Source organism: Euphorbia lathyris, chromosome 10, assembly GCF_963576675.1.
Source record: "Euphorbia lathyris chromosome 10, ddEupLath1.1, whole genome shotgun sequence".
Lineage (NCBI taxonomy): Eukaryota > Viridiplantae > Streptophyta > Magnoliopsida > Malpighiales > Euphorbiaceae > Euphorbia > Euphorbia lathyris.
Window position 1 is genome coordinate 72,995,181 of NC_088919.1, and position 11,322 is coordinate 73,006,502.

Here is an 11,322-nt window from a genome sequence, read left to right on the forward strand (position 1 = left end):
TTGTAGGTGGTTAAATCCTGAGCTTCCTCAACTGCTGTCTTCTTTGCTTGCCAATCTTTAGGAAGACTCCTGAGTATCTTTTTGACTTGTTCTTCCTCAGTGAAGATTTTCCCAAGTCTCTTGAGCTCATTAATGATGTTGGTAAACCTTGCATTCATGTCTGAAATTCCCTCATCATTGTTCATCTCGAACAGCTCGTACAATCTTATCTGCTAATTCACCTTGGACTCCTTTACTTTATTGGTTCCCTCGTAGGTGACTTCCAGCTTTTTCCAGATCTCTTGCGCCGACTCACAACCTGAGATTTTGTTATATTCTGCAGCATCGAGCGCACAGTGAAGCATATTGATAGCCGAAGCATGGTTTTGGAGCTTCTTTAGATCATCCTCTGTCCATTTGGCCTCAGCTTTTACAACTGTTTGGCCAGCCACAACCTCAACAGGTACAAATGGGCCTTGGACTATAGATAGCCAGGCACTCATGTTTGTAGCCTGAATGAAGTTTTTCATCCTATTCTTCCAGAAGGTATAATTTGACCCGAAGAATAGAGGAGGCCTAGTAATGGACAGCCCCTCAGGCAGTATTTGAGTTGTTTGGTTTCCAGGGAGAAATCGAGTGCTGTTTTCGCCCATGGTAGGGATCAGCTCAAGGTTGTTAGACCTTTATCAGTGAGCTTTTAAGCTCTGATACCACTTGTTGGTCCCTTGTAAGGTTGCAAGTATAGTTCCAAGGGGGGGGGGTTAGGAACTATTTAAACTTTTTCGCAATTAGGGCAGACTTCTTTTTCAAAGGAAAAAGGTTTTAACAGCGGCGCTGAGTAAACAGCAAGATACTGGCTTAGTCAACTGGTGACTAGGTCAGTTTCTTAGCTTGAGTCAGGAGATAGCACTTAGAGTCTATTCCTGAGCTCAGACGTTCAACGCGCACAACTCAACTTGACCTCTTTACTTGGTCAGTTTTTGGTTATTTAAGCAAGCAATATAAATAAGGAGTTAAAGGTAAGAAATACTTCACTCAGCAGATTTATCCAGGTTCGGCTTCTTCTAAGCCTACGTCCTGTCCCCGGAACACGTTCCGAGATTTCAAATCCTCTACTGAGCTCTTTAAAGGTAGAGCCTCAAACCTTTTACAATATCAGCAATTGAGTATGACAAGAGTACCTTCCTCTATACTTCTACTCAATCCTAATCTCTCCGCTGAGTACTAAAACCGAGTACTCAGCCTCTCCTTTCTATCTTTAGAAATGATAAGTGTTTTGTCTTATACAAAGATTTGCTAAGACACTTTAGACGATTGAAATAATCACTCTAGACTTTTACACAGATATAAGAATTATAGTGTAAGATTTTGCTTTGCTTCTTTGCCTGCAGAACTTGTAGAAATTTGGTCAGCGTAACTGCTTGATCAAGTTCTGTGTTGAGTGAAGCTTCTGATGGCACTATTTATAGAGACGTCTGGGCATCGGTCATTTCGAATTTCGAAATAACCGTTGGAGGGAAACGGCTATATGTCGTTGTCATCCTGACTTGCTCAGAGCTCTCGGCCAATCAGAATTGTGTATCTTCTGTCTTCGGTCAGCTCAGCAGACTGTCTCTCCTTTTATGGTAAAGTCAACTGGACAACATACTGTGTCGTCTGAACTTTGCCCAAAGGGGAAATACTTTGTCTGGAAGTTTTCCTTTGCCAGCTGTTGTCTTGTACGCTTTGTCGAGACTACTCAGCAGCTTCATCTTGAAGTTGTTCCCGAAGGTCTTCTAGATCCTTCCGTTTGCTGAGTTGCGTTTTATTGAAAACGGCAACGTCTTGACATACGCGGGCCGAGTGTACTGAGTTGTTTGACTTGGGCCTTGGCTTTCGTGTTGGGCTTGGGCCTTTTGATTCTTATGTCTTATAACATTTTAACTCAACATTGAACAAACACATTAGTAGAATTAAATCAAAACATTTAAACTTAGTGTGTTTAGAATATGTATTTAAATTATACTTAAACAATTTTGTCAAATCAAAATTATGTGGAAAGATGTTTCAACAGTTTCAAGGTATTGCTGAACACGTTGCCAATGGCCCTCAAGCCTAGATAAAATAAAACAGAGTCTTATATACTTTCACCTCCCCCATCTTGAAAATTGATATTCTTACCATTCATACTTATCCCAACTTCGTCATAAATAATAACCGCTACTATTGTAATCAAATCTCTAGATAAGGATTGAAAACCATTTCCCCCATCAATTTTTGAATCATGGCCATTATCATTGTAATTTAGACTATCATTTTCTAGAAAGTCATTTGATTGGACCTTTGCATTTGTCTGGTGGTTTTCAGCTTATACCATCGGGTCTTTGTATTTGGCCGGTGGTTTCCATCTCATACCAAATAGTTTCGTCTTGTTGTGATGCAAGACCTCCCCATGGCCATTGTGGAAATGGATGATCAGAGACACCACTTTCAATTTGAAGGGCCTCATCATAAAAATCCTTGCCAAAAGTATTCGATGACTTGACCATTTTTATTGCCTGTGGAGTTTTATTTAGAACATTGTTTGCCTCATGTACTTGACATATGTCAAATTCTATCTCTAATTGATGATTCTTCTCTATAAATTGCTTCTTCTGAAATCCTTCGTCAAGATAGGTAACAGTAGAAGAGAGAGACTTATCTGCTACCAATTCTTTATTTCCTTGCATAAATGGTGAAACTGATACAAATTATAGCTAAAAAATGATAACACCTATTAAACAGATTCTGATAAATATTGTACAACAACAATTTGTTTCATGAACTTGAAAGTAATCTTTATCAATGGAATTGTTAACTCAACCCGCATCTTCTTTCGAAGGCCGACTTGCTTCTCTTTACTCTCATACTCTTGCCCTCTTTTCTTATTCTCTGCCTCCACTAACTACAACTTCTCAATGTTAAATTCCTACGGAAAACAAACAATATCGAATCAACTAAACCGGATTCCATCCAATAGGATAAAAAAATTGCAAAATTAAATAAGAATAACGGAAATATAAGTTAATTCTTCAGCGGAAACGGAGATCTCGTTGGCTTTCACTTCGGCTTCCAGTCGGATGAATCTGACCATCTGTTGGATCTGCTTGGGGATATCTGCGTTGTTCATTGTGGCCGATTAAAGAGAAAGAGGGGAAAGTAAGAAGAGAGACGAAGAGATTATGCTTTGGATTATTGAGCAGACGCCAGAGCCTGAGGCTGCTGCTGCACCTACTGAAGATGGGGATGGTAATACTTCAGGTTAGAGGTAAATCACGTGAAATAGGGTAAAAGGATGAGATTTAGGGGCTGAAAATTTGCCTAAAAACAGTGGAAAGGATTATTTTTAATAATTTCCTGGATTTAAAAAGAAAGGTTTAACATAAATAAATGGGTAAATTTCATTAATGGTATACAACCTTTGTCCTATTTCACACTTTGGTGTACAACCTTCAATTTGTTTCACTAATATATACGAACTTATAGGTGACCCCCGACTTTGGTGTATAGCAGGTAAAAATGATCGGTTAACGCTTGGTCAACGCTCCAACTCAGCATTTTTTATTTACCTATTTAAAAAAAGTGGGACCCACTTCTTATATAATTACTAAAATGTCATTCTCCCTTATATAATTACAAAAATATCCCTATCCCCTTCCATGCAACCCCTCTCTCTCTCTTTCCCCTCTCTCTCCTCTCTCTCTCTCTAAATAAAGAAAGCTTTACACATTTGAGTAAATTCTATTTTTTTATAATTATCCCATTTCAATTCCTTTCTCTCCTCCTCACTGCTTCTTAGCTTTTTCAATTTCTCCGTGTTCTTCCTAAATGTAGAAATAACCATGATTATCAACTTTAATTAAGTATTATAATAATTAATTAATCATATGCTTACCTTTAGCTGTTGAAGAGCATTTGGACAACCTTGCAAAAAAGTAAACAGTTAAATTTATGGCTATTGATAAAGTTCCATGTCCAACAAACATCAAACTCAAACCCAAATCTAAATTTGCTCTGTAGAAAGATTAGAATGCTTAAAACCCATTCAAGCAGATCATCTTCCTCTTCTAATCCCCCTTTCATTTTTTCAATTCTCTCCTCTATTTTCTTCTCTATGAACTTCAAAATCGTCGATGGAGACTGCAACATATAAATATATAGCAATTAATTACTAATTAGTTCCATGTTCAGGGTTAAGAAATTAATTAATTAAGGTTCCAGGCAAATTAATAGGAGCAGAAACAACTCATTTTATGAAAGAAACATACTCCTTTAGAGAGGGAGAGGACTTAGAGAGAGAAAGAGAAGAGAGGGATTGCGAGGAAGAGGATAGGGGTATTTTTATAATTGTAATTATATAAAAAATGGGTTCCACTTTTTTAAATAGGTAAATATAAAATGCTGAGTTGGCGCGTTTACCAAGCGTTGACTAGTCATTTTTACCTGCTATACACCAAAGTGGGCCTATAAGTTCGTACACATTAGTGAGACAAATTGAACGTTGTACAACAAAGTGTAAAATGAGACAAATATTATACACCATTGATGAAATTTACCCATAAATAAATTTCAAAAAACTCAAAATTCTATTAAATTGATACATCATCTTTTTACTCTCTAATTAAGCCACATCAAATTAAATGTTCTGATATCTTGACAAGTGTATATTTTAGTTCCACATTTTATATATATAATAGATAATAGATAGATTTACTTTCTAATTAAGTCACATCGAATTAAATGTTCTCATATCTTGACAAGTGTTATTTTAGTTCCACATATCTTTTTACTCTCTAATTAAGCCACATCAAATTAAATGTTTTGATATCTTGACAAGTGTTATTTTAGTTCCACATTTTATATATATATAATAGATTTACTCTCTAATTAAACCACATCGAATTAAATGTTCTGATATTTTGACAAGTGTTATTTTAGTTCAACATTTTATATATATAATAATAGATGTCACATTGTGTACAAACTTCATGAACCATTTTAATTAACATTTAATTAGATCTAAAAGATTGGATTTAAAACTGCTATTTCGAGAAGATGAAGAACATAAGGGTCTGTTTTGTAATTTTTGTTTCTAATTCCTTTAACGCAAAACGACGTCGTTTTATTAAATGAGTAAAACGACATCGTTTCATTAAGTGAATTGGAATTACAAAATACACCCCTCACCTGTTATTCTCACACAAAGCCAATCCCTAAATTGTTTCCATCCCTGCGATTGCGAAACAGAGAAATCGCACGCGAGTCCGCCACTCTACTGACTGCCGGTCAGCCTCCACCACCGCTGTCGCTCCTTCGGGCACCGCTGTCGCTCCTTCCGGCACCGCAACCTTCTCTCTTCTTCACCTGAAAGGTAAATCAACTCCGACCAGGCTTAGTTGTTCTGTGAAGAAAAGAATTGAATTTGATTGCTGTTGGTTCTTTTGCTGATAAAAGCTTAATTGGTTGAAGGTTTAATTATTCTAGTAGCTTAATTGATTGAAGGTTTAATTGATTAAGTTTTGGCTGGCAGCAAGTTTGTGAAATTGTAATTGAAGGCAAGGTTTAATTGTTGTTTTTGCTGTTGTGTTGGTGTTTTTGCTCTTCTTTGATTGCATTGTTTTTGCTGTGTTAATTGAATTGAATTTTTTTCTTATGTTCTTTGTTTAATTTAATCGAATGGTTCTCTTTGTTTAGTTTAATTGAATGGTTATTATCGAGTTCAATTCAGAAAAGATTATTTCAGATTTGGGGCTTCGAACTCCAATTGAAAAATGATGTTTTTGTAGGTATAGGTGATGAAACTATTCTATAACGTTATCAAAAAATGTACGATCGCATGACTCAATTTTGTACAATACATTTTTGAATATTTTGGATTTTTTTACTTTATCAAAAAATTTTCTGTTCAATATTTGAGCCCCGGATCATCTAAGACTCTGGTTCCGCCACTGATTTAAGGCTCATATACATAAAGTTAATCTTGAATAAAATTAATTTTATATTAAAAAAAAAGTTGATGGGTAATATTTAGGTACACATGTAATTTCACTCTACTTTTTAAGATATATTATCGTTATGTAGCACACCAAAACGGAGGAGTTTCGATTTCCCATAGCAGCAAAATGTTCAGGAAATAGGCTTCCCGCCGGCGGCGGCGACAGTAGGTAGGTATGCAGAGCTCTCTACTTTACATTTTTTTTTTCTTTCCGATCATTTTATTAATTTCTTTTGGCGATCCTTTGGGTTATTACGCACTAAATTCATAAAACCCGTTCGATTTTGTTTTGAACATAGAGTTAGGGTTTGAAATTATAATTAGAGTTCATTTGGTACTTTCAATAATTTAGTGATTGGAAGAATGCACAGTCACAAGTTCGTTTCCTGTTTTGGTTATTATATATAATTTTAGGAATTAATGAGATTTTTTACGGAATAAACCAGAAATTGATATCTGATTTGCTAATTTTGATCTAAGAGGGAATGCTTGCTTTTGAATCTCTGTAGTTGAACAAGAACTAATGCTTGCTTTTGAATCTCTGTAGTTGAACAAGAACTTGTCAAATTAAGGTGAGTTCTCTGCCTAGCTATGGCTAATCGTTCTGCTGTAATTAATCAACGAAATTACTTTTCTCATCTTTTGGGTTATTACACACTAAATTGCAGCAATTTTTTCATAAAATATAGAGTTAGTGTTTCAATTTTTTGATTAATGGATAATTTAGTGATTGGAAGAACCCACAGTAACAAGTTCGTTTTCCTATTTTGGTTATTATCTTATTATATATAATTTTAGGAATTGTTTCCCATGTATATGAATATGATGAGAATTTTTACGGAATAAACCAGAAATTGATATCTGATTTGCTAATTTTGATTGAAGATGGAATGAATTGTTGTATTGATTGCTTTTGAATCTCTGCAGTTGAACAAGAATGCATCAAATTGAGGTTACTGCTCTGCCTAGCTATGGCTAATCTTCCACAGGAATTGATCAATGAGATACTTCTTTGGTTGCCAGTGAAGTCTCTTCTTCGTTTTAGATGTGTTTGCAAATCGTTTTGTGCAATCATCGAAAGCCAATCTTTCATCAATTCTCATTTCAAAAGGTCTTCTGAAAATAGGATTCATCGCAAGCTGATTTACCTAGGAGTACATTGGAATGATAATAAGGGCCTGACAGTTCATGCTTTAGATTTCAATGAAGACTTCCAACAAGAGGTGGTACTTGATAAATTATTTCCATCCGGGTTATATACCTTGTTCTTTTCTTATTGCAATGGTTTGGTTCTTTTGTATACATTCCCTTGTGAATTTTATGTATGGAATCCATCCACTAGAAAGTACAGGATCCTTCCGGCTTTCCCTGTTTCGCGCACTCGCAAACTCAAATTTGCTTTGGGTTATGACTCTACCACAGATGATTTCAAGGCTGTAGTATTTATACCAAAGAAGGGATGCGGTTTCTCCCAGGTTTGGATTTTTCAATTGAGGTCAAGTTGTTGGAGAAGGATTCAGGATTGTCCTTACGTTGGGTACAATAGTAGTATTACACTTGTTGGCAATGGAGTTTGCTTTGTGGATGGTGCTCTGCATTTTATATGCTATGGTAAATCATATATGATTGTGGCATTTGATGTTGCAAAAGAGACATTTTCTATAGTACACGAGCTTGTTTACCAAACTAAAGGAATTCCTACCCATTTAGATGTTTTGGGAGGGTGCCTTACTATCAGTTTCTTTAGTACGAGTCCAGAAGGGTGTGTTGATATATATGTGAGGAAAAAGGATGGAGTTGCGTTTACTTGGACTAGATTACATTCTATTACTAGACAATTTTCTGGGGGAGTGTTTAACCTTTTTGCAGAAGGGCAAGTTGCATATTCAAATAAAGGAGATAAGGTTTTTCTTTCTTTAAATGGGAAGTTGTGTTCGTATGATTTTGGAGAGAAAACTCTCCAAGAGATTGTAAGTAAGCGTAATATTCTTTCGGATATATTTTTTTGTACTGAAAGTCTCGTGCCTGTAGGTTCATAAGATGAAGAAGAAGAATAAGAAAGAAGAATAAGTGTCTTGGAGAAGTGAAAGAAATTCATCATTTTTATCTTTTTACTGCAGCTTTATACTTGTTATGAACTTCAATTTCAAGGTAGATATATATTTCAGTTTTTGGAACTAAATATGTTGATGAAGTTTCAATTTTCTGGAAATTGAAAATGAGCATTGGGATCTCTATGCTCATAATGGAAGGTTGAGGAATAAGATGTCACCAAGAAGATTACCTGAAAGATAAATTACAATGTTCATACTGATTATGGGAGAAATTACAGCCGGAAATCTATGGAACCTGAGTCCATTTTGAAGCTGCAAGATAATATATGTTATCGGTCATCAGGTTCATGAAAAATATTCTAGAGATGTAAGGTTTGAGTATAAGGATTCCAGATCTACTAATGTCGATATAGAGTCGGAGGGGCATGAATACAGAATGTTTGAAGGAGAAACTAATGCTTTCTTTCCTAGTAGAGAAAATCCAGTTGACTTCATTTATGAGGAACGAAAGTTAAACATGTTTAACTACTATCTATACTTCTTACTCTATGGTTAATTATTCTGTTAGAAAAATATGAAGAGAATTCATGTTCGTGTCCGTTTCATATTAACTTCCATTGTTGTTTCAAGGCTATTTTCTGATATTTATACTGTTCTCATACTTTTCTGTGGAGTTTAGTTCAGAATGCATGGCTGGATTGTTCATTTTATTGCCTACTGATAAGCTGTAGATCTTTTGTTTATTTTATCATTAGTTTATGTGGTGGAATATGCACATTTTATAATGTGCTTCAATATGGTTTTGTATTATTGATTTATGGAGAAGGAAGGTTTAATACATAAAAAGCCCCCTAACTTACATAGTGTCTCGTTAGCCCCCTCAACTTGCTTAAAATAACCTATTGACCACCTGAATTTGTTTAAAATGATCTATTGGCCCCCCTGAACTTGCTTATAGCGATCAATTTGCTCCTTGAACATGTTTAAAATGACTTACATTGCAATTTGTCTAAATCCGTAAAAAAAAATCCAAAACTTAAAATGTAAAGGCTTAATTCGTGATTTTAAGTCTTTAAAATAAATTAACCTTTTATTTTGTGCATTTTTACAGCGTTTTTATAGATTTGGAGACTTAATCATGACACTTTAAGCAAGTTTAGGGGGCTAATGAGACAACATGTAAGTTCAGATGGTCAATCAACCTTTTTGGACAAGTTTAGGGAGCAACTGATGTATTAAGCCGGGAAGGAAAGACTAAACTTTGAGAGACTCACATCAAAACTTTTCTATACTTGTAACTTTATTCTCTCTTTTCTGTTGCAATTCCTTTTAGTCTCATTTTTTAACTTCTCACAGGCTCAGTAGTCATCATCATCAATCACATTCTCGTGATGTTGCACGCACACTCCCCTTTAGTAGTGTTTCTGTGTTTCGTGTCGGTGTCCTATCCACTTCTGTTTCGTGTCCTACTACCTATACTTCTTAGCTTACTCTATGCTTAATTATTCTGTTAGCACCTTGCAATTCTCTGAAACATCACACTTCTTGTTTTTGGTGGAGCCATTTGGAGGTTAAGGGATGATTTATGTTTTCTTAGTCCGTGTCCACTTACGTTGTAACTTTGTCTTCTCGTATCCACTTCCATTGTCGTTTCAAGACTATTTTGATGAAATGTTGATTAGCATCTATGTTGCTGTAGCACCTAAAACACGCCTGAAACAACCCGTTTGACATGATTTTTTTATATCACATACACATTCATGTAGAATATATAGATCACAGAACATTATGACAATCGAGACACTAATAATATCAATATTATGTTAGCACTTTGTCATTCTCTGAAGTAAAATTTAGAAGTAAAATATCACAGTTGGAGGTTAAGTTCAAGGGATGATTTATTTTTCTGATATACTGTCAGGAAAACATTTGACTTCATTTGGACTATAGTATTAAAGTCTTGGGATTTGATGTATAGGCTACTGTACCGAATCACGATAAGCAATCCTCTTAGTGAATCCTGGATCCGTCACTGTAGGAAATTGATGTGTCTATAACTGTTGGCAATCTCATTTCCGGTGCCTGAATGACTGTTCTGCTGCCTGTTTATGTCATGCTTTTACTGAATTTTTCCATGCTTTAAACTGTATGTTGAAGTGATAGATAGATATATATTTCAGACATTGAAAGAGTGCATTTGTATCATGCTATGTTCATAGAATCATGCTTTATTGTTCTTCAAGTCATATTTCTGATTGGTAAGCCAACACAGACATATTGTTAGGAGACAAAATCAAAATACAAAAATAGAAACAATTAATATGACAACAGAACTGAAATTTTAGTCCTTAATAAGTAGGAAGAACATAGATTTTCAGTTAAAGGTTGCTCGGGGTTGGCGACTTCGCGCTCAGTTTCAACAACCGACTCTTCTGCAACATTTGCTTTATTTGGAATGCCAACTCTCTCTTGGTTCAAGCATGTTACCAAATTATTCGCCTCATCAGTCTGAGTCGTATTCATACTTTCTTCCTCAACGCTCTCACATTCTTGACCGTCTGTAACCTCTTCAATAAACTCTTCATATTTCTGAAGAGTTTATTGAAAAAGTTACAGATGGTCAAGAATCTGAGAGCATTGAGGAAGAAAGAATGAAGACGACTCAAACTGATGAGGCGAATAACTTGGTAACATGCTTGAACCAAGAGAGAGTTGGCATTCCAAATAAAGCAGATGTTATAGAAGAGTCAGTTGTTGAAATTGAGCAAGAAGTCGCCAACCCCGAGCAACCTTTAGCTGAAAATGTATGCTATTCCTAGTTATTAAGGACTAAAAATTTCAGTTCTGTAGTCACATTAATTTTTTCTATTTTTGTATTTCGATTCTGTCTCCTAACGCTGTGTGTGTGTTGGTTACGACTCAGACTTTAATGATTTTTGTTAGCATTTGCTATGTTCTTAAAATCCTGGTTTATTGTTCTTCAAGTCATGTTTTTAGATTATGACCTTTCTCAGAAATAGTAAATGGAACTCTTATTGGATTAAGCATGAGGAGATATAAATCCTGCGCACACACTGCAACACCAGACAATCTGCTTGAAACGACAGGTTTGCCATGATTATCATTTTTATTAAATTTATATCATATACACTCATGTAGAATATATAGATCGCAAGACAAGATTATGACACAACTACTTGTTTTGACACCCTACTTCTTATTGGAGCTTTTTGTATCTATAAGCGAGGTACTAATAATCATTACTGCCTAATTTTT

At 35.3% G+C, this 11,322-nt stretch overlaps 1 protein-coding gene across 10 annotated transcripts; it reads left to right on the forward strand.

Moving 5' to 3' along the window:
* The first annotated feature begins 5,210 nt into the window (after nucleotides 1-5,210).
* Nucleotides 5,211-8,675, forward strand: LOC136209514 (F-box protein CPR1-like). 10 transcript variants are annotated; one of them, XM_066000999.1, is made up of 4 exons: nucleotides 5,211-5,368; nucleotides 5,467-6,165; nucleotides 6,502-6,564; nucleotides 6,920-8,675. In XM_066000999.1, the coding sequence occupies exon 4, from the start codon at nucleotides 6,964-6,966 to the stop codon at nucleotides 8,029-8,031; it is 1,068 nt and encodes a 355-aa protein (XP_065857071.1). In that variant the 5' UTR covers nucleotides 5,211-5,368; nucleotides 5,467-6,165; nucleotides 6,502-6,564; nucleotides 6,920-6,963; the 3' UTR covers nucleotides 8,032-8,675. The 10 variants fall into 10 exon arrangements, with proteins under 10 accessions (XP_065857071.1, XP_065857069.1, XP_065857073.1 ...); XM_066000997.1 differs by having other exon boundaries at nucleotides 6,079-6,165; XM_066001001.1 differs by having other exon boundaries at nucleotides 6,079-6,165; nucleotides 6,540-6,564.
* The last annotated feature ends 2,647 nt before the right edge of the window (nucleotides 8,676-11,322 follow it).